Below are 27,655 nucleotides of genomic sequence, written 5' to 3' on the forward strand. Positions count from 1 at the left end.
TAATGATGATAGAGAGCCTCACAAAAGACCTTCTGCATGTGCATATCCCATTTTCTCAACCAGTAATAAATACTAACAAGGAAAATGCTTTGAAAGGTCAACCCAGGGAATGGTGCTGCTTATTATTAGGATATTTTTTCAGTTTGAACGGATACATCTCAGTAATTATTAACTCACACAAAATGCACTGGATATACCATGACACCAGACAGCATTTGAGAAAGGGCATTTTATTCCACGAGGAGATACATCGATGTAAGTGCACTTTCATTTTTAGTACACTTCATGTGAACAGACATAACCTTGACAGAGAAATATTGATAGATGGATACAGCAGACAGATTGTGAGTGCAAGAGAGTGAGAAAGAGGTAACGAGCTTCAGGGAACAGAGGGGAGGAAGGTGAGGGAGGGGAGAGGAAGAGGGAGAGAGGAGGGCCGGGAAGAGATTAATCGATTTTGGAAAGAGCTCAAAGACACGTCCCCAATTCAGTGATTCAAAGAGTTGGCTCGCAGTCAGCACAGTAGAACTGGTGCGACAGCTGGCCAGGAGAATATGAAGGCGTGCAGAAGTCTCAGACGCTTCCATCTATCCACGACTAGGTACTTGAGGACTTTCTTAACAGTTCCTCGTAAGGTTGGAGCAACAGTGACGCAGCAGTTTATCGCTGCTGCAGTACTGCATTAATAAATAATACTTACATTATGTGGTGGCTACATTTTTAAGCAGCACAAATAAGCTTGTAGCAGCACCTGCACACAGTGTGATGATCCCCTCTGAGACACAGCATTGCTTGACTAATCAGAAAATGTACTTCATAATAAACAGGATAAAGAACAGTATGAATAAAATCATGCCAAGTATTTTATGCCTTGCATCAAAGTTGATCAAATTATATACAATGTATTGAAAAGGGACAAAATCTATTAGGCATACATGCTCATTGTGTGTAATTACAGATCAAGTGTCAAAGCAAGCACAGCCAAGGTTTTACTTTTCACACTCCAAAAAATGTGTCAGCATATCCAGACAGACTTGGCGAGGGAGTCTTTTTCTTCATATTAGAAAAGAACAAACATGACAATGTCCATGCCAGATGTGTCACAAATCCATTAACACAGACACAACCACAGCGAAACAAGCCCAGCAGGTGGCGATGGCACCAAGGCAGGGAACCAAACGTTTGTAAGGTACATCAATTATCAACATACACATGTACGTTATTTAACACATACCAGACACAGAGAGACAGAGCCTGACAGTGTTTAAACTATCTGACTGTCTGTGACAGTCTCAATGTTTGAAAACCTTGCCAAAGTTGTATTGCGCACGTTTTTTTTTCAGCCTACATCACAAACTGGAACTGCAATAGAGCTGTGAAACAAAAATGGTGATGCTGAAGGTATGTTTTCCTAGTTACAGTATAGTACATACACTGTATGTGGTGTAGAACTCATGAAACTTCACTCACAAAAAATTTGGACTGATAACTGTGCTCTTTATATAAACTTATATGATAAAGACATGAATGATTTAATAAAAATAAGCTTGAACATCTTTATGGTTATTCAGAACTCTGTAAGCTATTATTATTACTTATATTATTTGGTGTGTGCATTTATCTTTGAACTTGCACATGTGTTAATCATGTGATGTCTAGTTTCAAGCTTGTTTTTATGAACATTTATCATTCATGTTTTATGATACAATTTTGTAAGTCACATCTTTTCAGTGCACAGGAAGTGAAAAATCTAAACCCAACTCAAAATCAAAACTTTCTTCAGAAATGTGTCAAGCGAGCACTCTTTCCAGCTGGACTCACTCTCAGCCACCTTAATTTATATCTGCAGGCAATGCAGTTTACTGTCACAATGCATGATTTCTGGGTCATGAAGTCCTTCAGATTCTGAATTTCACCTTTTTCTTATTGGGGTTTATGTGTTAAGTGTAAAATTGGCTACTGCAGATTTAAGAGCACCACTACACAGCCATCTCATCTCCTAAGCAGTCCGGTAGACCCTCTGCATTCAACACGTTCAATAGTCGAGCGGCACCCTCGCCCCCCGTTCCCTCCCCATGCCCCCAGCTGTCCCGGTCGTCGCTCTCATCTGTGTTCGATTCGTACTCTGATCCGATCCCTGATTCCCTGAACCGGAGCAGCTCCAGGGCTCCCAAGACCTGATCCCTCAGCAGCGAACTGTCATCTGGGGCTCCGTCGCTGGGAGTCTCCCCTGTTTCCTGGCCTTGCTCCTGGTTGTCCGGCGTCCGGAACGAGAAACGGAAGCACTCAAGCCGAACTCCGCTGCCGCTGAGCCCCAGAAGACTGGCGTCAGTGCCCATGGTGCCTGGAGAGCAGGGCCCAGGGAGGGGGGAGACCCAGGCACTGTCACTAATCTGGTGCTGGGACTGAGATGCTAAGGGGCCCGTAGATGAAGAGGGGGTGAGGGGTTCACGGGGCGTGCTGGGGGGCTTGGCACGGAAAGTGATTTCCAGAAGACTGTCCTGGGAGCCCACTAAGGATAAATGAAAAAAGAGATTAGAATAAAGATCAAAGTACAGAGAGAAAAAGTAGTTATCACATGTAAACAGAGAAGCAAGACATTTAAAGAGAGGTCTGAGCAAAGCAGATGAGATTATACAGAGTGGGATGACGTCTGTGCTAACAGGATTTGATAATTCATAGCTATACAGCAGAATATCCCGACTAGCTACATTCAAGGAGGCGAGAGCAGAGAGCAGCACTGAATCCACAGAGAAGGGTGCCATGGGGATAATTAATTGTCTGCCAGAAGTGGATGAGAAAAGGAGCCATGAAGACAGGAAGGAGAGGGGAGAGGCAAAAATGTGCAGAGAAAACAGGATGATTTTTGGATGGCATATAATACGGGGAGGAAATGTGATGAAAATAAAGAAACAAAATAGAAATATATACTGTATATGAAAAAGAAAGTTGAGTAGTAAGTGGAGATTAAAGCAGATTTCCACTCACTAGATGTTAAACGCCCTGCAGCTTTGAGCTCCAGTTCCTGGATCTGTTTGACCAGCAGGGAAATGTGTTGCAGCAGGTCCGTGTTCTGCTGCAGCAGCCTCTGAACTCTCGTCTGGGCTTCGGTTCGAGCACACACCTCCACCGACAACTGCTCCTGGAGCACGTGCACCTGAATACACCAACAGACAGTTAAAAAACTAACTCAGACAATATTGCACACATGACACAAAGAGAAAAGGATCAGTCTGTATAAAAAACTAAAGAGACATAGCCCAATTAGCTTTCATTATTATTTCCTAAGATTTTCTTTTAAAAATGCGATTTTATCCAAATTAGAAACATTCATTTATTACTGTTGTTAAGAGGCAATCTGCTAATGAAATTCCACACTTACTCTTCAGTTTGGGTTTTTGTTAGGTCTACAGATTCCCTCTTTGGCGCATTAATGACTTTGAGGGAATGCTTTGCTTTCATCAGAAACCGCATTAGAAGAGACAGACTGAAAGCAACACATCAGCCTTATGGATCAACTTGTGATTCAAAGTGATTCAAAAAGTCTACAGCTCAAAAACAGTTTGCTTCAAATCTTCAAGGGCCTTCAAAAGCATATTTAATTTGATGTTAGACTGTATAAAAGTTTAGAGGTATCAAAGAGATGAAAATGCAATAATAAAAACTCCTCACAACACCCTAAATAACACATCACTGATTGAAAAGGGAAATAGTGCATCATTATCGTCATCGTTCTCCACATAAGATGAGAAAGTGTGACTCCTGCGGTTTTTCACTAACTTTCCAGATTTTCGTTTTATTAATGTGGTCACTGTTACAGAAAGTTTTGTGTTACGCCAGATTAAGTTTTACTATGATTTTAATTCAAGAATTTGAATGTACATATTACTGAGGGCAAAGCTATAATTGTGCCTTTGTTAGTCAGGAAATCATCAACAAACATGCTCTTAAAATTCAGTTCATCCTCAACAAAAAAAGAGAAGTGTATATCATGGAAACTGTTCCTCTTAAAGCAAGGAAAAAAACTGTCCAGTGTTATCAGTACCTGTGCAGAAGCTGCCAGTGCCTGCTGTTCCTGCTGCTGCAGTTGTTTCTGAAGGAGGTGGACCTGGTGGTCTGCAGAGCAGGGAGCCTCTGTTGCCGACTGACCTGACACAGAGGCTCCGAGGATGGGGGAGCTCAGCAGAAGAGAGGGGTCATCGGATTCCTAAAGCAGAGATGACAGTAAATTTGGCACTGATACTTTTAATAGCATGAAAAATGTTGAAGTAAAGTCAAAGTCTTGATATTGTGATATTAAATAGTGTGATATTTTCAGTAAATGTCCAATTGATGAACGACTTCACCCGTGACAAGCTCATGAAAGACGTACATTTGATGTTCTAAACACTGAGTGTCTGAAAGGAGTTCCAGGAAAATCCTCTGCAACACCGAAGATTGATTGATACCAAATACCACAAATGTGGTTGGTTTGGAATCAACAGAAGAAGGCCTGGGTAGTTACAGTGATCATAGCCTCCATGAACAAATAGAAACAGGAGCACCACCCACAGACATTCAAGTTTCAATAAAATAAATACAGGGAAAAAGCTGCTGGAGCCCTGAAGTTGATTGCTACATCATTCCTGGACAGTGCAGTGGAAAACTTTCTTAGCAGCGGGCGCTTGGCAGCAAAGATGCTGCCATAATCTTGCATATTACCACTTTAAAACAAAGTAAACAAAGAGACAATACATCACAGCAAGAGGAATATGGCTGTGGATGAGCTGTACAGTAGATATAAGTGAAAGTACTGTAATCGGTGATGTAGTATAACCAACAAACCTAAATAATGGAGTAAAAGTGGAATGAACAAACATATGAGAGCTCGTGTGTAGAAACACATCTGAAGAAGTTGTTAAAAAACTGACAGTCAGCCCGTCAGTCTGAGGCCCTCAGGGAGAGAACAGCCAAGAGACACTGCACTGGCAGCATCGAGTCTGTCTGTTTTCATCTTGAAGGAAAAATCCATGAGTGCTTAAACTACTAGATAACATCATTAGGTGATTTTCAAGGTGTTGTGATGACACGTTAAACTGAACTGTATGTATTTTGTGTACCCCCTCTGCCTGAATTTGCACCTTTCAATTCACACTTTGGTTGGTGATTTCCATCTTTCCCCAAAATGACATAACAGCACAGAAAATAGGTTTCTTTGTGTTGCATGTGTGTGCAGGTGGACTGAGTGAGGTTTAGTGAGTTTTTATAGTTGATGAATCATGAGGGTAGAGAGAGAAAGATCTATACTTTATCTACCATGTCAAGTTGTTTAAACATTTCACACCAGAGGCAGATCAATCCAGAGTTTGCAGTTGCATTCTGCTCTATTGAGGCAGACGTTGATGGAGGATTTTGTATTGCGGTTTGATTCTGTGATAGATTTCTGCTTGAATTATAGGCAATGCAATGATGCACCGTTGAAAGAAGAATTGCTTTAAATGCTTGGTCCTGACACTAAAGCAGAAAATTTACTAAAACCTTAGAGCCTTAAATCTGTTTCTTCTGCCATTTTACAAGCTGAAGATGGAAATATCTTAAAGTTACTTCACAGCAGTCAGACACCCACAATACTTGTTTTAACAGTGTTTTAAATTTTTAATTAAATTAAGTTGAAACTGCTTTTTTGGCCATGTTGGGCAGTGGAAACAAGCTGTAAACACAAAAGTGACACATCACCCCCTTTTAATCATCCCTTAAATGATGTCTGTTCAGCCCAAGCCCTTTAACTCATAGTGTTGGTTCCAGTTCACACAGCCAAAGAGTCTGGGCTATGTTCTTGAGGCTCCACTCCCCCTACGAATGCCAGTATATCAGTACGAATAATAGGTAGAAATACTACCAGGTTATATTGTCAGCAGTACAGCCACACTACTGTTTCCAACACATGCAATCTGATCCGTATTTCATCCAATCACATGGAAACCATTTTGCATACCCCCCAGGTGGCACCTCTTGCAAAAATGGTGCTTTTAAATGTCAGATCACGTTCCAACAAGTCCTTCATTTTAAATGATTTTATTTTAACCCATAAATTTGAATTTTATTTCTCACTGAAACCTGGTAAAGACATGGTGAAATCAGCTCTTTTTCTGAGTTGTGTCCTCCAAAATATATTTTTTTAAACTCACTGTGGCTTACTGGCTGTGGTGGGGGTCTAGCTATGATTTTTAATAAACCCATGTCAACTGATGAATATACAAGTTTTGAATGACTGCTGTGTAAGATCTAACAGTCAATTCCAATACTTTGTGCATGTATATATAGATCCCCTAATTCAACAAGGTTTTTATTGATTAATTCTCTGACTTTTTGTCTTTTGTGATAACCTTTTAATTAGTGATGATTTTAACATTCCCTTTTGCTGTCCATCTAACCCACTTGTTCAGGGTTTTCTACATTTAATTGACTCTTTCAATCTTACCCAGTTAGTCATGGGTCCTACTCACGTACATGGTCATATTCTTGACCTTATCTTAATTTCTGGCATGCCAGTGCCCAATGTCCAGATAAACAAGGTCAGCTAATCTGATCATTGGCCCATTATATTTTCCACCTCACTCCTCCCCCTCCCAGACTCCTAAACACAGTATGGGAGGAAACTATTCCAGGTCTATTACCCTTCTCACTGCCAGGCAGTTCTCAGATGCCTTCTCCTCTGCTCTCATTAAAGCTCCCCCTGCTGGTCTGGGCACAGAAGAACTGGTCACACTATTCAATTGCACTTGCACCAATATTCTCGACTCAACTGCACCTTATAAAGTTAGAAAAGCAAAAATCAAAGTGGTTAGGCAGGAGGGCAGAGAGAGCGGAGCATAAATAGAAAAAAAATAAACTCCAAGTGTCTTACCAGCATCTGAGATACTGTCTTGCTAAATATCAACAGTGTATCAAAGCAGAGAGAACCAAATATTTTTCTGACATCATCTTCAAACATGTCCATAGACCCAAAGTTTTATTTAATACAATAAATGCAACCCTGCAGTCACAAACTGTCATGAAGCAACATCGGATACCTGTGAATATTTCCAAAGATTCTTTACTAGTAAACTTGACACTATACAATCTCAGATCTCACCACCGGCCTATGATCTGTCAGATTTAAGCTCATGCTCCTCAGTTCTCACCAACTTTGAACCATTTTCTCTCTCCTCTTTGACACATATTATCTCACATATGAAACCTTGTACATGTCCCTTAGACATTATTCCCCCACACCTACTTAAGGAAGTGCTGGACATTGTTGGGCCTAGCATTTTATCAATAATTAATAGCTCTCTTTGTCTATGGCTATGTCCCAGCTTGCTTTAAAGTCACCCTCTAATCAAAAAACCTAACTTAGATCGGTCTGTTCCTGATAATTATCAACCAATCTTAAAGCTCTTGTTTTTATCCAAAATTCTTAGTAGTTTTCAATCAACTCATCTCCCTCTTGGACAAACACAGCATACTGGACAAATTTCAATCAGGTTTTAGAACGCTACATAGCACAGAATCCTCTCTCCTGAGGGTGACAAATGATTTGTTCTTGTCTTTAGATTCAGGATATTACACTATTTTAATTATTTTAGATCTCTTGGCTGCCTTTGATACGGTCGATCACTCCATCCTCTTGGACTGCCTGAAGCATGTTGTTGGCATTCAGGGACAGGCCCTTCAGTGGTTTGCCTCCTTCCTCCAAGACTGATCAGCCTCTGATAGAATTGATAATGTAATAATGCACCCATCTCCTGTGGAGTACCACAAGGATCCGTATTAGGCCCCATTTTGCTTTCCCTGTATATGCTTCTTTTGGGGTGCATTTTCAGAAAATATAATATCCCCTTCCATTGTTATGCCGACAACACCCAGCTGTACTGAAACCTAATACTGAAACCTTGTGATCCATGCAGTGTTAACTCCCTCCTAAATTGCATTAAGGATGTAAATCCTGGATGGCAAAAAGCTTCCTTCAGCTAAACCAGAATAAAACCGAGGTCCTAATCTTTGGCCCTGCAGACAACTCCACAACCACATTCAATGCCCTTGGGCCTCTGCCACTGAATGTAAAGTCCCACGCAAGAAATCTTGGTGTTATTTTGATTCTGGTTTAAAATTTTGATAAACAAACCAACTCAGTCATCATCACTGGCTTCTTCCATCTTAGATCACTTGCAAAGTTAAAATCCTTCCTGTCCATTAAAGATCTGGAGACTTTAGTTCACACTTTTATTTCCTCTTGCCTCGACTACTGCAATTCTCTCTATGTAGGGATTAGTAAGTCAGCCCTATCTCGCCTGCAGCTGGTTCAAAATGCAGCAGTGAGACTCCTAACTGGTATCAAGAAGAGAGGCCATCTCTCACCTGTACTGGCCTCTCTTCACTGGCTACCAGTGAAGTACAGAATTGATTTTCTCTGAACTGCTCATCCCCTATTCCACCTCCAGACCCCTCAGATCTGCTGACCAATCACTGCTCTCCATTCCACAGACCCACTTAAAAACCAAAGGTGATAGAGCATTCTCAGTTGTTGGCCCTAAATTGTGGAATAGTTTGCCCTTCATTGATGGCTTTAAAAACCCGCCTAAAGACCCATCTCTTCTCTTTAGCCTCTCAATTGTCATCTTGAAGACATGCCTGACGACACTCTGGCTTATATTTTTTTGTACTTTATTTGTCACCTGTGCAATGCTGTTTGTGTTGTGATTTTATTTGATTTTCTGTCTTATTTATGTCTGTGTTATTATTTTGATCCTGTGTTTTTGTTTGATTGTGATCATCAAACAAATAATCCCATAATTTAATCTCTCTGTAAAGCACTTTGGTCAACTTCTGTTGTTTTTAAACGTGTCCTATGAATAAATTGACTTGACTTGACTTATGTAGCAACACTAGAATTCATTTGGAGTTGTGTTTCTGGCCCCTTGATGAATTTACAGTTAGTCCAATATTTTCTCTCCTTTTAGCTCTGTTTTGGTCTCCACAAACTCCTGAGGGAAATATCTAGTTGTTGAGTTGCTAAATGCTCCACTATATTCACCAGCTAGTTGCTGACTTTGTCTGTCTGCTGTTTGGTGCATGTACAGGTAGTATATAGCGAGTTTTTAGAGAAAGCAGCTACCTGCTGTTGATGCTAATGAGAACAGTGAGTGTGAACCAAAACACTAAGTTGCTGTAAAACCAAAACAATGGGCTAAAATATGCTAAAACGCTCTGTAATGCTGAGAGGAACTGCAGAGTCTAGTAACAATGATTTGTAGGTTCATCACTATGAGTGATCCCTTTCACATTACACGTCATGTGATCCAATGTTAATATCAAAATACTGGTTATTGCTGCTTTATATCTGCTGTAAGTGAATAAAGGTATACTGTGGAGTTTCAGACCTCTAGTAACACTATGGAGCATTTTTTCATGACTGTGTCCCTGTTTTGTTTGTCTCATGCAGGCACGAGGATGGCACAGTCCTGCCAATGGTTTCACACTACTGCCAATGATCTACAGGTGTCTGTAATGTGCCAAGACTTGCAGCAATGTGTCAGCAAGGGCAGGGAAGTGGAAGACTGCATGCTAGTAAACATGCAGGATTTAAAATACTTACAATTGGCTTTGCAATTTGAGAAATTGCAAAGCCAATTGTATAGGGCATGTATAGGCATTTTCTTTCTCAAGAAAGAAAATGCATTCAACACTTTTGTTAGGTCTCAAGTATACACATAATGTGTTTCGGAGAGTAACGCTCAATGTAAACTTAACTTTTGTTTGTTTACAAGAAAACTCCACAGGACACCTTTAAAATTTACATTTCAAACTGTTATTTTGTAATTTAAAGAGGTGGGCACTTTATCCACAAACACAAACATTATAAATGAGTCATTCTGTACATTTCATGAGCAAATGCTGGTTATAGCAAAGAGACATCTCGCCTGTATTACAAAATATAGAGTAGCATCACTCAATCTAATTGTGAAGAGAGTGTCCTAATGGGGATTTGATCAGCGGCATCTATAAATAGATCTATAGATTGACTGGACCGGCTGCCATTGGATAGTTGGACTATACAGGAATTATGACACAATTATGTTAGAGTGCTGCAGTGGGAAGAGAGACCATGAAGGACACAGCCTATCTGTCCTATCTGAGACAGGAGATCAATATGGTGGACTCTCCTGTCATTAATATTGGACTGTGAAGGACACTTGACCTTCAAATTACACATTGAAGAGGGAGAAACTGCACATGAGATCTGGACATATGAAATATTGTGGCAGAATTAAATAACGAAAATATAAAACTGATTTCCTTCTTCTCAGATGACCATGTAATTAGATCTAATATCCATTCAATTCAAACCAATTAACCAGTCGCCAGCAAAACATTAGTTTTCTCTCTCAGGTAATAAACCAACAGTTCCACAGAGACTGAGATGGAAAATAAGCTGACAAATATCAGACAGCAGATATCTGCTTGTCTGACATTGCAGGATTAGTGAAGCAGTGTGAGAAAATCTTGCTGCGTTTTCATCAATAAATCATATGATCTCATCAATATTGAGGAGCCTTGTGTAGCATTTCATCACAAACAACCCTTAGAGACACGGTTGCTCCCTATACATCCTTCAGCTGTGTTTTCTTCATACTACCCCTTATGAGACCAAACTTTCATCATACCCCTGTGTGAGCTGTGAACCTCCCAGAATGATTTATTTACAGGACATTTCTGATATTTTAAATGAAAATTTTTCAAAAATATTGGAAAAAATATGTTCTGCTAAACCACATCTTGTTTATTCTCAGATGTTTCTTGAACATGCAACTGCAAATGGGACAAAGTGAATGATCTAATAATAAAGTTTTGTGTCATGACTGGGTGGAAGAAGGAGAATAAATCAGTCCAGTTTCAGGAATTATAGGCATTAAAAGTTTTTAGGATGCTGCGTTTTAGTTGAGCTGAAACAATTGGCTGATTAATTAAGCAAAGTCAAGCAAAAGAAATAACTAATTGCAACTATTTTGATAATTGATTAATTGTTTTAAAGGGTACTTCAGCTATTTAGTTTTACATTAACATAATGTTGACTGACTAAGAAGAAACAGATTAAAGGAAGTGGTCAAGTTCCTGGTCTATATTTCCTATGATGCAACATATAGCATCTTAGCATTAGACTCTCCCTGCCTGGTAAACACCCACTTCTTTTAAACGCCACATCCCCAGTTTGTATAGCTGGCCTTCTGTTATACTGTAGAGTTATCCAAATCGAGATTTGGGCCCAAAAGAAATGCTTCTTCCAGAGCCAGAGGACATTACTGTTTTCACAAGGTGAGTAGCACTCCTCAAGATGAGTAATCTGAGGAAGTGCCCCTTTAAGTAATTTTTTAAAAACAAAAATGCTATAATGTTATTTTGGGGTTTTGGCATTTTTCACTAACACTTCAATCCAAACAATTAAACCAATGAAAAAATAATCTACAGATTCATTGATAATGATAATATTTGTTAGCTGCAGAGTGGTGCCATGAGGTGTCCATAAACTACACTCTGCAGGACACAATCTGTGCTTTAGTGTTTATATAACCTTCTATGTTTCTAAAGGAGTGAGAAAATAGTGGGACTGAAACGATCAAGGACAACTTATATCTTCTACCTTCCCGTCGTTACCGAGGGCCTCGTCCTTTTTGCTCTTCTCCAGGTCTGATGAAGAGACACACTCAATGCTCTCCTCTGTTGTGGCTTCAAGGTCGGTCTCCTCTGACAATGCAAATCTCTTCTTAGCTGTGGAGAGACCAGATAGGTATAGGAGGGGGATTTTTTAATGCTGTCTTTTTACTTTGAGCTTTATAGTGTGCAACATATCTGGAGGCAGTGACAGCAGCAGCGGGCAAAGAGCTGGCAGAGCCCCACATGAGCAAGGTCTTTGATCAATGGCCCGCACGACTCACCAAAACCAATCTGTGGCTGCAGCATGGAAAGCTGCTAAAAAACACTATTGGCAGAGGATAATGACATCTTTTCTCTGGGAGGTGTGTTTGTTTCTGCAGGCTCTCAGGTGTTTTCATTTGTGTGAGAGAGAAAGCAAGAGGGAGAGAGGAAGAGAGGTCCTGGGGAGTTTGTGTGTGTTGTTGTGTGAGGAGAAAAAAAGGAGATTGAGTTTGTTGCAGAAGGAGAACGGGGAAGGGACTGGATTTGTGGATATAATTTTGTGTGTTTGTGTGTAGGTGTGAATCACCTGGCGCTGCCTCAGACTCGTCCGCCTTCCCCTCCTCATCCTCCTGGTCGTCAGATTTCTGCTGCAGGGTCAGCTGATGACACACATCGAATGCCTGACCCACCGTCCGCACAATCCTCATGGCCTGGGACTGGGAGGGAGGACAGAGATAAAACGAGCGAGAGTGTGTATGTGTGGCAGCGTGTGTGTTGGGGTTTTGAGAGCAGGGGAGGGAGAAAGTAGCAGCAAGAGCACAGTAAGGCAGGATGCAAAAAATGAAGGAACCCAGCAGGGGAGAAAGTGAGGTGCCAGAGGAATTGTGCAGGAAGAAAGTGGATAGGTACATACATTTGTGTGCAGGTAACGAGAAAGCAGATGAAAAATACACACAGCGAATAAGGGAGAAAATGGGGAATGTTGGAGCAGAGAGGGAGATGAAAAACGAAGACAGAGGGGGGATGGAGGGAGCAAACAGGAGCAGAGATAGAGACCAAATTAAAGTTATGAACACAGAGCTTCAGCTGCTTGTCCTTGTCTATCTGCTCTGCATATATTCTGCTGTCATAGTGATGGATTGGTCCATTTCAGAGGCAAGTAGCTTTGATGGCAGAGGGAGTGAAGATAAGTTTGTTGTTATTGCAGGAGGCTCAGTAGGTGTACCTGCATCGCCAGGTCATCCATCAGAGATGGTTTCATTTGCAAAAACTGAAAAAATTAGCTTCTGGATTCTAAAGTTCTGTTACAGATGATTTACAGTATATGCAGCCTGTTCACTCAGGAGTAACATTTTCAATTTTACTTTAATCCTGTTTATATCCAAGTTATTTTTATGATGAGTCACATAAAGCCCTGATACACAACATTTGTGATGAAAAATGAGAAACTGACTTATTTACATTATGTGAAAAAGACCTAAACAAAAATACTTTAGTGATAATAAAGGAATAGTTTGACATTCCTGAAATCTGCAATATAAGAAGATTAATATCACTTCTCTATGTGTCTAGAGAAGTGATATTAACTGTCCGCTGGCTACAGCCAGCTTAGCTTAGCATACAGACTGTAAACAGGGGGACAACATCTAGTCTGGCTCTGTGTAAAAGTCCACAAGCACTACTAGAGCTAATTCAGAAGATTGAATCTTGTTTGCTTAGTCTGAACAAAGTGAAAAAACATCAAGGATTAACCTGTTATTTGTTTCCCGCCGTTTCCAGCTTTGATGTGAAGCTAAGATAAGGCACAGATATGAGAGTGGTATTGATTGAAAAAAAAACAAAACGAAACGGTAAGTGTTGTTCCCGAAATTTCCAAATATTCCTTTAAATGACATTAAAGCTATTTCTCAACACATTTCCAAAAAATATGTACTGGTTTTTGCTCACTTGAGTGTATTTTCATTATGATCTTAAATCAAGGTTTTGGCATTATTTAACTTGTGAATTGATTAGTTGATGGATCTGCAACTATTTTTATAATTGATTAATTGTTTAAGTCATTTTTCAAGCTTTTCTAAACATTACCTCGCTTCTGCTTTTCATTTGAGAGGATTCACAGTTTTCTTTGTCTTATATAAATACCTTTAGGTTGTGTTGACTGACCAAACAATCAATTTGAAGTGGTTTTGAGGAAGTGTGAGAGGTATTTTTCATTATTTTATAGACTAGCAGCAAGATGAATCAAGAAAATAATTTGATTGTTCTATTGTCTTTAAGGGCTTTTTAAAAAATCTGTAAAATATTAATACTAAATAGATTAAATATTCACTGTTGTTCTGGCTTAAATATGGGTATTGATGTGTCTTAAGCTGCACTCACAGGAAAGAAAAGTCAACATGGCCTGTGAGACGCCAGCACTTCCCTGATCTCCTGACTGATTTCAAGGTTTCTTTTTTTCCTAAAGCCCTTATATGCAGTCCAGTGGCAGCATACTAAATCCACTGGAATTAAACTTAATCCACCATATCCTTCCTCAATCTCACTAGAGGTGAGGTTTTGTGTTCTTTTTAAATTGAACAGTGGCAAAAGCAGCATCAAAATGAATTTATTATTGTCTGCCTCTGAAGGATCATCCTGCCCTAAGGCATTCAGTCAATATCTCAACTCAAGCTTGAAAGTAGTTCAAACAAGTTCAATGTGAAATAGCATAAAGAAATAACACACAGAGTAAAAAAAAAGTTATTTTGCCCCGTCAATACAAAATTTAATTTTGGTTTAAAACTGTCAAGTAAAACAGCCAGCCCTCCCAGGGCTAAACACAAAGCTCTATGCTCTATGGATGTACTGAGCTGACATGTAAGCCCTGCTGGGCCGCAGCATGCAGTGATGAAAATAAATCAAATCTCCTCTTATCAGCAGGTCCATCTCCTCCTACTCAGCCACATGCTTGGTCTGCAACACCCAGATAAAGCTCTGCAGCCCTGGGGAGGCAGTGCGGCACCGCTGGCCGTGTCCCTGACAATGAGGTGGGTGTTCGTTCAGCAGTGTTGAAAATGTCTTTAACTGAAGAATGAAAAACCCCCTCCTCTTTTCTCTTCCCACCAGGATGATTAGTATTCAGCTTCAGCTAAGTCACTGTCTGTCTGGTATCCATGGTGAAGTGATGGGAGTCAACCTCGCTGATGCTCTGTCTTTGTCATTGAGGAAAAAACTGGCTCTGCTTGATATGCAGATATGTGTATAAGAACATGCCTTTCATTTTCATGAGCATTTCACCACAACGCAGAATAACTGGCCATACATGTGAGACAACGGGCAATAAAATCATCATTTGAATAATATACAGAGCTTTCAGCTGAAAACAAAATTCAATGACAGACTGGCTGCAGTTCACATTTGTTTGCAGTCCACTTCAAGAATGAAGCTGGATATATTCTATACTTTTATTATTGTCAACAAATTTAATGAAAAGACCAAAACCAACGATGTGTTAGTCCGTCTCTCAGTACTTTGCAAATCCCCATGTCTGTCCTGTTGCTCTCAGGCCCAAGCACATTCATTCCTACCAACTACATTAAAAAAGGAAGTTTGGCATTTTGGAAAATTTTAATTCTTGGCGAGGGTTAGATGGGAACATCGATTGATACAACTCTCATGTCTTAATGTTAAATATAAAGCTACTGCCAGCAGCTGGTTAGCTAAGCTTAGCACAGCTAGAAGCAGGGGTAAACAGGTAGCCCATACAAAAACCAAAGTGTAACCTAATGGTGACAACCTAACCCCACATAATACAACAATAATGGTTAATTAGTGAACTTTAGAGGTGCTTGTAAGTGAATTTTGTTGTCTTTGGACAGAGCCAGGCTAGTTGTTTCCCTCTGTTTCTAGTCTTTATGCTAAGCTAAGCTAACCCGCTGCTGGATGTAGCTTCATATTTAGTGTACAGACATGAGAGTGGTATCAATCTATTCATCTATTCTCTAAAAGAAAGCTTAAAAAAAACGTATTTACCAAGATGTTGGACTATTCCTTTCTGAAAATGTCAACAATATATACAGTACTTTCACTAAAAAAAGGCAAAATAGTTTCCAAAAACAAACGCTGCTGACTGTGGAGTAGGGCTAATTTCAGCTGTAAATTTGGTTCTTTGGTGAGTATTTACAGACGCATGATGCCGCACATGAGATGACTCAAAATAAACAGTGCCATCCAGTGCAAAAATGTGGCTAATTGATTTTGAGTAGTTTTTTGACAACAATTTGGCTTTATGGCACAGAGGAATATGTCAGCTACACAGACAATGCTTGTTAATAGGATTAATTCATTGTTGGATTCAGCTTTTATTTATATATATTGACAATAAGAAAAATATAGAATATCACCAGACTTATCCTTTCATCATTTTCAGTTTATCAGGGAATTCAACTTACCTTCCTCTTAGATTTGAAGACATTGCAGCGGAAAATGTTGCTCTGTCCATCTCTTGCTATATAGCTGAAGATCTTTAAGTCTTGAGCATCATGTGAGACATAGAAGATCCTGTTGAGACAAGGCATTACATGGGATCAGGTTGGTTGTTTTTTTGATTAGGTTTCGTATTGAGTTGGTTAGAGCTCCCTGGTTATCGTCTCCTTGTTTTTCATTTAATATCATCAAGAGGGCCTACCTGTAGATGGGATCCTGTGTCACCAAGATTGTATTCTCGTCCCATGTCCACCCTTTTCTCTGTCACAACATTGAAAAACACAAGAATTGACAGCAAGAAATGTGTTTTTACAAGACATCAGATACAGTTCAAGGTATGTGATTAAATAAAATGGTATTTTACAGGACTGACCTTCTTCTTTTTGCGTAAAATCACTTTGACAAAATCAGTTGATACAACAATGTTGACCTTCTTTTTCTTTATTTTCTTCAGTTTGAATTCATACTGTGGAGGAAGAATGATATTCAAATTAACATTCATGGTCGGCAAAAAAGTAAGTCAAAAGTGGCGTGGCTTGTACTAAATATTACATGGTCCCACTGACAAAAGGCTCTTTACACAAGATAAATGATACATTGGAAAAGAGAGAAGGGATCATACCAACAGAAGGATACTATGTACGACTATCTTCTTCTCAGGGGAAATCTGAGATTGAGTAAACACTGAGACACTGTCAGTTTCTTTTTCTGAGAGCTGTTTAAGCTTTCAAAGGCCGACTTCCCACAGGGAGGTAGACATGTTTGGGACACTTTCATCCCTCTTCATGATTAATGCTCGAGTCTGTACCCTCTGCCTCCACTGAAGGCTCATACTCCAAATATCAGGGCCCGGAGATCTAAGAACAACCAGGATTTATGTGGAATAACACCCCTTGCTTTGAAAACAACATCAGATGATTAATTGATCACATGAAGTTCTGTGAAATCACCCATCCCTTCCTCAGTGAATGAACCGCCACCGCTCTCTGCATGATGACAGTCTTGGATATTCTCTGTCATCTTTTCTTTTTGTTTGTATAAAAATAACAACCCTACGCTGACTTTCATTTTCAGCTGGATTGGACCCGTCATCCCACTCTTTTTTTTTATTCTAAGATGTCAATCTTAGAATAAAAGAAATCTCACGGATTTATATTACAGGCATGGCAAGTAATATATGGGGACTTCAGCCCTAATGAATCTGGAGCACTTTGTCTATTAGCCTGTGACCTGTGCAGAAGAAAAGCCCCTCGCAGGAAGGTTCACTGAGCTCTTATTTCTTGTCATACGCTCTTATCCAGATCATCCATCTTATTGTTGTGTGGGAGTTTTTCTCCCCATGCAGCCAGGAATGTAGATGCTCAGGTGAAGGACACAACTCCCATAGTGTCTCATCTAGGCTAATGCTATCCATGCAGTCCCTACCTAAACTGGGGCAACAGTGTCATCCATCTCCACACACACATGTCGCTGTCAGAGGGCAATGAAGTGGAACACAGGAAGTGTTCACACCACATTTTCATGCACATTCACCTGAAACTAACTCAAGCTAACGCTGCCCACAAGCAAACAAATACTCTACAGGTTAGGTCAACTCACTGTTAGTTGTATCTCTAAAGCCACTCCAAGTACTTCAGGCTCTTTTAAGGGCATGTTAGCTTTTGAATATTCATTGTGTGTGTGTCTGCCCAGAAGCAGAGACTCCTAATTATTGTGCCATTACAGAACTCACTAACAGCCATGCTTTTTCTGACTGACTTTTATGTTATCAATTTAAATCTCGCCCACATTTAATATCATGCTGTTTATTGTATTTTCATTTACATACCTATTTGTTTCTTAATGTGTTTTCTTTTTTTCATGTTTATCCAATTTATTATTTTTGTGTTGCAACCTTGCAGAAAAGCCCATTGCAAAGTCTGCTTTTACATACATGATACACATATTCAGTTTAAAGTTTGTCTTTTTGAGAGATGAAAAATGCACAATACACACACTTTGCCAATAACGGCTTCAATCATTGTGTGGGTACATTTTTTTTCTGTTGAGCTGCTGTACAGGAGAAAATCCCTTTTATAAGAAAAATGCATTGTAAAAACAGAAAAACAAAAGGTTTATAGAGACAGATAATTGAGATTCTTGCACAATATACCAATGAGGACATTCGAACAGGCAGCATCATTAAAATCTCGGCCACTACAGGGCAAATGGCCATTATATCGCGCTGTGCAAGGGATCAGGATTAAGTCCCTCTTGGCTGTCACTGTGGATGCAGCCGACCTCCGAATGACACAATAACTTGGTTGTTAGATTAGATCTAACAGCTGACAAGCAGCTAAATCCTCTCCTCTCTGTGCTTCTGTAACACTGCAGTGATATGCAATGACAAGGCATTGCAGTGTTGTCAGTGGCCTTGTCTGGTCTGAAAGGAGGAGGCTCGAGAGATGTTGTTTTTTCCAGTATTTTAACAGTATCGCATATAAACCTGCACGCTGTATCTCTCGTCAGCTGTAACATCAGAGCTGCCCTATGAATCCTGCTGTGATTTAAAAGGCTCCTGACAGCCCACTGAATCTGCCGAGTGTGTGGTTTTACGCAGGCCGGTGATTTAAGTGTAAAGAGGATGCTGAGGAGATGTTTCTCAGCACTGTGCACATGATGAGACACAGAACACAAGAGACAGAAAAGATTAATGTGCATGCACTCCATCAACTGTTGGGTCATGACTGCTGAAGTCACATGGGTGAAGTTCATCTGCATGGTTCAGGGAAGTTACATATTTACATGTCTTACTCTGATTCTCCTCATCGCAGCGACTATCTCCATCCGGCTGCCGGGGCGACCCACCTCCAAACTGCCAATGTACTGCAAAATGTAAGAGAAAGATTGAAAGATTTGCAATTGGAGGGATTGACTGGCACTGATTGATCGGTGAGCTCTGTGCTGGCAGATTTTTTATTTCAGTTGTACTGGTTTTGAAAGCCTCCACATCATTTTTTGGAAATATTCCCATCTGCGAGATGATAAATCACTTGGCCTGTTGACTTTGCGGATATGCCAGTATTCAAAGACTCAAACTTTCATTGACAATGTGGAAACTGTCAGAGAATTGATCTACGCTCATGACAGGGTTGTCCAAAATTTTACAAGAGAAATAAATTATGTGAGTTGTCAGTTAAAGCAACAATTCATCATGCGGATAAGATCAGAAATGAATAAATCACAAAAAAAATCAAAGTAATGCAAAGCAAATTAAAGATGAAGTATAACAAGATTAATAAACACCAACAACAACATTGCAAAAACATTGATTTTTAGTAGCAGTTACATGAATACAGCCCTCAGGATTTGACACATTATGATCCTCATGCCTGAAATCTCTCCTGCCACCTAGAAAGTATCTGTTGCAAAGAGGGTCCTTACCTTTGCCTCGAAGCAGACCCCATGCTGAAACACCTCCTCGTTGTGCATGGGGATCCTCAAATCATGCACGTCATCCACTAAATTATACTTGGTTACCCCTGGCATCGCTTAAATGATAGCTGACTTGTACCCGACACTTGTTTTACGACAGCGCTAGAGACCTGCAGATATGCGCATCTCCTCCGGGCGCTGCTGCCTCCGCACTCTCCTCACTCTCTGGAGGTCATCCGGGTTGAGTCGCGCCGGTCGCAACGGATTGATTGGTTGATGGATTCAGTTAACGCGCTGATCGGTGATCGATGTGTGCACTCTCCGGTCTGAGGAGGCACGACGGAGTAGCAGTACGCGCCGCCGCCGGGGTCCAGATGACGCACGGATGTCAACACATGATTGCTTTTTTTCCCCTCGAAGCACCGCGGCATCAATCTAGGCACTAATTTATCAAAGTGAGTGATCAATATTCAGAAGCAGCGGGCGTTTATTAGCCATTAAACTGGTTAAGATCTAATAAATGAAGACAGACTCTCCTTGTACACTGTATTAGCAGCTACAGCTGGTGTTTGGTTGTATGACATCTAGTGGCATCGCAGGGAACAAACAATTCCCCAAATCACGGTCTCCCAGTGGATTCCAGGAGCCCCAGGGGTCCTTGTACGGCACTTGGTTTCCTCCGAGGATTAATGTAGCCTATAATCTCAGAGAAAGCATGCACATATACAGTAGAGGTAGAATATAAAAACAAAGAGAGACAATAAAAATTTCTCCGACAAAACAATTCATTAAATGAACATCAATGGTCTTGTAGCCTAATTAACTGACACCATAACATGCTCTTAACTCGGTGAAGCTCCTCTACATAAAGGCCAGGAGGTGTTAGTGGATTTTTCTCACAGCGCTGACACACTGACAGATTTGACCTTTACTCTGATGCTCAGCTTCATTATAAGGGGGCGAGATGATCAAGAAGCAGAGCTTGAACAATGCAGCAACTCATTTTATGTCAAATATGAAAACAGCCCTCAGGTAATTAGGAATATAGATAAAGTTAAGGTATAACTTGCTGAATGTGCACAGATTTTTTTTTAACCTATAGTGCTCCTGTACTGTATTTTTTACTTTGCAGTTTTAGGAGCAGATATAGGTTTTGACAAAGCAATTTTGTGACTGGCATTTATCACAAGAAAAAAAAGTCCTTCCTCTATTGGAATTCTTTATGCTGGTGACAGATAAGACCGTCGTGTTTCATATTCTAATTAATGTTTGTCCTGCAGATTTGAATTTAAGCCTGCGGTAACCAATTTTTTGGCCACTTGGGGACAGCAGAAACAAGCTGTGAACACAACCTTTTGAGTTGATACAAATGAATACTTACTGTTGTGTTGTATCTGATCACAGAATATTGTGGGAAAATAAAATTATAACAACAAAGAGAAGAAGTTAGCGATGGTTACTTTATTAGGAGGCAGGTAAACATATGTCTGCTACCTCAGCAGCTCCTTCTATACACTGAGCACCCCAATTCACCTTAGCATCACCCTCAGGCGATAACAGATAACAGTGCATTCTTCTCATTGCTAATCGTTTTTACTTACTTTTCTTTTATACATCACACTTACATCCAGGAAGCTACATTAGCATTCAAACTAAATATTCACTCTTCTTTTCACTCTCCACCAAATCCATATCTGGCTCTTGAGCAGTTAAATGCTCCACTGTGTTCATCAGGGAGTTGCTAATTGTGTTGTCAGCTATCTGGTGCTGAGCAGGTAGTGTGCAGTGGGTTTGTCAGAGCTTTTTAGCTGAAAATTGATGAGAGTGATGACAATGCAACAAAACTGTAAAGTTGCAGGCTGGAAAACCAAAACAATGAACCGAAAGAAACTAAATGGTTCATAGAGCTGAGGGTAACTGCAGAGTCGGGTGATAATTCTTGGATGGTTCATCACTATGACAAACCCTTACATATGCTTGTAGTGATTTGATCCAATAGTAACATGAAAATATTGATTATAGCAGCTTTAAAGGTGCAGTGTGTAGGATTTAGTGGCATCTAGTGGTGAGGTTGCAGATTGCAACCAACTGAATATCCCTCTCCTCCCCTTTTAACCGTGTAGGAGAACCTACGGTGCCTGTGAAAAAAATGAAAGGCCCTCTCTAGAGCCAGTGTTTGGTTTGTCCATGTCCTTATTTTCATGTGATTATACACTGATTAAAACATACTTATGAATATTAATAATATAATAATTGATATAAATATTCCATTTCTGCCAAGTCCGTTCTGCTAGATGCTACTAAATTCTACACACTGCACCTTTAAGTTCAACAAAATCTGACCTTATTTCTCATTGACCAGTATTCTCTGAAACATCACATACCAGTAAACTTGAAATGGAAATTTCATTTTAGTGTTATAGTTGAGGTACATGAAAATAGTTAATTGCCGTGCTTACTTTGGTCGCCCACCTGTCCACAGTATTCCACCCACAGACTGCAGAAAATCTGGAGTGAAACCTGCAGCTTTGCTTTTCTCTCACCAGTCAGCAACACATTTGTTGTATTTCCTGCTCCATCTTGAATCACGTTTTCTTTCCAGCAGGTGGCAACAAAGCTCTTTGCATTTTACAGGACACAGACAAAGCAGAAGAGACAAAGTGAAACATCCACTTTATATATTAAGCAAGCTCCTTTTATTCTCCATGTCCCTCTTTACTTCTACCTCTGCCTCTTGTCTTTTGCTGACCTGTGTCAAGAAGCACTCAGTGTGATTGTTGTAGTCCCTGTCTCAGTAAGGCACAGAGAGACTCCATTAAGGTCCAAATGAACAGAGTGCTGTGTCACCTCTCAAAATCACTTTTTATTTTTGGGATACAAGTGTCCAGCCACACTTTTCTAGGGACAAAGTATACCCTGAGATCACGCTTCAACAGAACAGAAATAATATCGGGTGCTTGTGGAGGCCTTCTTCTGAAGATTGCCTCGTTTCAAGTAGTTTGATGTCTTGGTCAGTGCATCCAGTTCCTGCAGCATGAATGACCATTTTCTGCATGTGCCATCTTGTCCAGCACATCATAACGGCTGGTTGTCATGTTTTTACACTTTATTTGGTTCATATGTGATGTAGCACTTCTACAGACAAGAACCAAAGCTCATTGTGTCCAAATGAGTCTTCTTAAGAAATCTAAATTAGATGAGTAGGAATGGATGCATCTGCGTCAGATGCTGAAGTCATTTTAACACTCACCATCGGGTAAGTCACACATCTGGTGTTTAGTTGGGTGTTTAAGTGCGTAATATGGGTCAAGTGTGGCTTCAGGGCATCTTCTTATCTGTCTCTCAGTTCTCCACTCGCCACGTGAAAGAGTGGTGTGGTCCTAATGTGTGATACAGTGTATTAGTACAATAGATTTACAAGACACACACACACACACACACACACACACACACACACACACACACACACACACTATTTTTCTGTCCATGTTTCATTAGTCTTTTTAAATTAACAAACTGAAGTTTAGGCTGATTTGCTTTCTGTTTTCCTTTTACTTTATTCACGTGCCGCATTAACATCTGTTTATTTAATAACTTTAGTTAAAATCACATTTGTTGCCCACTTTTATTTTTCACAATAATTCCTCTGATGTTTTGAAGAAAAAGAAGTAAGACCAAAAATATACAGTCATGCTTTTCGCTCTGTAAGGTAAAGGCTGGTCGCTAAATGCTAACATCAGCATGCTAACATGCTCACAGTGACAGTGCTAGCATGATGACGTTTAGCAGTTTAGTTTAGAGCGTTAGCATGCCAACATTTGTTTTGCAAGTATTAAATCATAATCCAGAGTTTTGGACAAACTGAAATTTTGACCTGACGATTTGCTAGATGAAATGTCAGGGGGACATGAATGTGCATACTAGAGGGGTTCAGAACATGTACGAATTGCTTTTAGCAGTGGAGCTCCACTTAGTGGTGACTGAGTGCACCGTTGTCAGCTCAGGTGTGATACACAGTGCGTTACTTCCTTGTTAAAAGCTTATTAATAGACTGCGAAAGCCATAGAAATACCTCTTGCAAATAGTTGGTTGCTGAGCTGTTAACGTTATTAACATTGTTCATAAAAAAGTATAAGTATCAAGTAGTAGTATAAAGTATACATACCTTCTCAGCTGAATGAAACAGCTTGAACCAGCAACAGACTGAACATACCACTGAACTGTAGACTGTCAGAATCAGTGCTGAATACTGCAATGGTATGAACAGCGACGCGATCACCTAGCTTAGTGAACAAACTACTGTACATAGCCAGCGACTATGAATCTTTGAACTGAGCTGAACTACGCGATTCGAGTTGGCAATGTGGTGTTTGCCAAATTTCATGCAATACAGCCAATATTTCATTCAAAACCACAAATGTGAACATCATGGTGGCACTAGAGAAAAGTCAAGGGATCACCAGTCATAAATATTTATCCTCTGGTCACCATGAATGTCTCTAAATTTTATGGAAAATCTAGACCAACAATCCTATCCTATAACCTATCGACCAACAAACTGACATGGCAACAAATCTACGTCATGTATCCATGCACGCCAGAACAATGTTAGCGTTTTCTGAACAGACACCCCATATCAACAGTTGTTGGCATGACAACATAATTGGTCTGTGCTTCCAAATAAATGTTTTTTATTATGTGACACTGCAAAGGTTTAGGCACAAAAAAAACTTATTTAAGGTTAGGGAAACATCGTTTGGGTTAAAATAAGTGTTTTTTTAAGGTTAAGGGACCTCTGTATTCAGGGCTTTGTCACTTGACCGGAAAAATATGGCATTTTGGGACACTGAAAATAATAAAAAGTAATAAAAAGCACATGCTTTAGACTGGCTCCTGAATCAATATCACTTAGCTGATTGTCATAAACATACAGTATTTATTTTTCTCTGTGCTGTATCACAAAATTCGACATTAATTCTGTTTGTATTAGCTGACATGATGGCAAATAGGAATCATGTGTTGTGTTGATATTCATGAACTGGCACGTGAGCGATTGAAATGAGATCAGCTGCTCTTCATAGGTCAATAAACTAACAGCCTGCTGTGTTTGACAGAGTGGCCGAGTACAAAGCTGACCTTACCCAAAACCCAATTACCTTGTCACTGTTGAAGCCACACAGTTATTACCACACACACTTCTCATTATTTCTCACTTAGTCATGTGGATATGGAAGACATACGTCACACTGTTTCCTGTGTCTTCTTTTTTCCAGCAGGAAAGAGGCTTGAAGCACTGCTCCATGCATTACTTAACCTCATATTTCCCAGCTGAATCCTCAAAAAGCTACAGTAAACAATGTTTTCTTGGAATAAAGAAACTGCTGGTGGAGTCAGGGTTCCTTCACACCACTTATTCATCTTCCTAGACAGCTGTTTTGGCTCGTCACAGCTCTTTCTTCTCATTGAACTCAGACCTCAGACATTTCCTAAAAAGTATAACACCACCTATGCCTGACGGGAGAGAAGTCAGCATTTGTAAAGAAAGGGATCTGTGTCTGGGGAGTCTGGTGGCAGGGGGTGGACGGGAGGTGAGATGGGAGATATTTTCCATCCTATACTGACAACTGTTAACTCCGTCTGCCGGTCATGACATCCTCAAGGCTGCTTTCCACTTTGTTACTAGTGAAAAACATAGTTTAAATATTGAGAATGTGCGAAAAAGGGTGCAAAGAATGTGACATTGTGCACAGAATAAAAAGTGAGGGGTGAGGGGGTAAGGGGGTGAGGGGACAAGACTCTAAGATTATCAAACAAACGGGAAACAAGATGAGCATATTTAACCGAAATGTCAAACTATTTCTCTACATGTTGGCCTCCGTTTGGCATTGTTTGCACATGTTCTACTTTGTCACTGTCCTCAACTCTTCAGGACTTTGTGTTCCAACTTAAATAATCTGCTTAAGTGGGGAACTTGGTGAACTTTGATCCTATTAGCTGCACTCAAATAGTGTCAACATGATATAAAATGACTTTAAAGCTTTTAAGGATTCATAGTTTTCATAATATCGTCTCAGGTCAAAACCCATCAGGGTAATGCATCAAACTAACATAGAGTAAGTAAAGCATTAATTAACAAAGCAGACAAACACATGGTGGGAAGTGTTCTTTTGCATTAAACCGTCATGTTAATGTAAGATTTACTCAGCTACGACTGTACAAGTTTGAAGTTAATTCCTTCCCTGTCAGAATAATTGTGGGAAAGGGGTTCTCAAAACTTTCTTGCAAATGTTTCTTGAAATGTGTTGTAAGCAGAGAGGCAGATAATTGGCTGATTTCCCTGGGAGGACGGTGCTTTAACTTAGTATGAGTTCATATTCGGGAATTCCAGCTGAATACTCTCTCGCTTTACAAATAAAGTGGAAAGACAGATCATCTGGTAGGATCACAGACAAAGTCTCCTATGGGAAAGGCTCTCAGACACTTTGATGCATATTTTGGAAACTCTTAATGTGTTTTGTTTTTGAAAAAGTGTAATTTCCAATTAAAAGTGTCTCACTCTGGTGTTACGTCTTTTGTATTAGCTAATGTTAAATGAATCAGTCTTTTTGTCTACATACTGAAAACCCACACTGGGTATAAGAGAGGGAAACACCCTGTACAGGCCTAAACATACACCACACACATTCATAGCTTTGGGCAATTTAGAATCTCCTCTTCATCTGATTTGCATGTCTTCAGACTGAAGGAAGAAACCATAATGTCCAAGGGAAAACACACAAACACCATATAAACTCAAAATGTCTTTTCAATCTTTACATATTTTTTTACTGGAAATTCACACTAATAGGACACATATGTTGCTTTACTTCACTGAGGTGAGTCATTATTATTCACTGTATATGACTTGACTCCCTGCTGTCTTCATATGGCATCATGAAATGAAGAACTGCACTACAATAATGTAGACCAGATGTTGAAATAAAAGGACCAGTGAGGTATATTCTTATATCTCACATCACACAAATTTTAATATCACCTATAATCAGACTGTTAAGTGTTTATTGTTACCGATGAGAGGCTATTTTCAACCAGTGCACAAGGATTTTATTTGTGGTAACAGCATATTTTTTCATTTTGTAAACCAAATGAAATGAAAATGAGGTTAAGCTCTTGTAGTGTAATTGAGTATTATGGGACTGCTCAGCTGTGCTGGGTTTGTTCCCTTGGTAACCTGGTATCCATGACTGCAGCTCTTTGTTTTTACAATGCTCTCCTGAGTTCAAGCACCGTTGGCGACACTATTAATCACCACTCACACTGCAAATATGTTTTAAAATGAATATGCTGACTCATTTCTACCAGTGGAGTTGGTGCCCAGATGAGACGGATCCATGGTTTAACAGAGCACCACCTCTTTTGTTCCAAATTATGTTTAAACCTTCTTGACATTTAAAGCCATTCACTTAAACTGATCCATGTGTTAGAAGCACTCCAGCAGGTTCGGCCTCTCCCCCCTTATCAGCTCATCCATGTGTCGGACACACAGAGAAAACTATGTAGAAGACAATGTGCTGGAATAAACTCAATTCATTTGTTTTTGCTAATCATGTAAACACATTATGTTTTATTTCTGACTAGCCAGCATGTGATAACTATTTCAAATCTGCAAATGAAGAACTTGTGATTATAGCTAAATCTGAAGACATTACAGTGAACTGAAGATCCAGTCTGGAACAGAAATTGATTTGGCTACAAAAAGTCTATTGTTTAATTTATCTTTATGCTGTCAAAAATGTGTCTGGTGAAGGTGATGAGATCTAATTTTAAAGCTGTCATTTTTTGTGCCAGGGTTAAAAGAATTATTAAGATCATTCTTTGTTTTATGAGTTGGATGGAAACTTCATTTAAAGTTAAAAAGCAACTATTTCATGGCTTCAATAAGGCCCTTTTTTTACTGTAGTTATGGGAAGGAAGGATTTAGATTTCCTGTATTATAAAGAAAAGCATACAGGCATATTTCTGTACTCATAAACTGACATCAGTATTGAAGAAATCCTCCTCCTCCTCCTCCGTACGCGGCTTGTCAGTAGACTTCCTCATTATTTTCTTTGTGTTATTTTAA

General features: G+C 39.8%; 1 protein-coding gene across 1 annotated transcript; it reads right to left on the minus strand.

Annotated features, from left to right (window-relative positions):
• Positions 1-229: 229 nt before the first annotated feature.
• LOC137193867 (carboxyl-terminal PDZ ligand of neuronal nitric oxide synthase protein-like) lies at positions 230-20,244 on the minus strand. Its single transcript, XM_067605288.1, has 10 exons — positions 19,543-20,244; positions 18,913-18,984; positions 16,493-16,585; positions 16,322-16,380; positions 16,086-16,194; positions 12,242-12,371; positions 11,660-11,787; positions 4,046-4,207; positions 2,989-3,157; positions 230-2,512 (listed from the first exon to the last, which is right to left on the minus strand). Exons 1-10 carry the CDS (start codon positions 19,645-19,647, stop codon positions 1,980-1,982), a joined length of 1,560 nt encoding a protein of 519 aa, XP_067461389.1. The 5' UTR covers positions 19,648-20,244; the 3' UTR covers positions 230-1,979.
• Positions 20,245-27,655: the final 7,411 nt, after the last annotated feature.

This window comes from Thunnus thynnus, chromosome 12 (genome assembly GCF_963924715.1).
Source record: "Thunnus thynnus chromosome 12, fThuThy2.1, whole genome shotgun sequence".
Classification (NCBI taxonomy): Eukaryota; Metazoa; Chordata; class Actinopteri; order Scombriformes; family Scombridae; genus Thunnus; species Thunnus thynnus.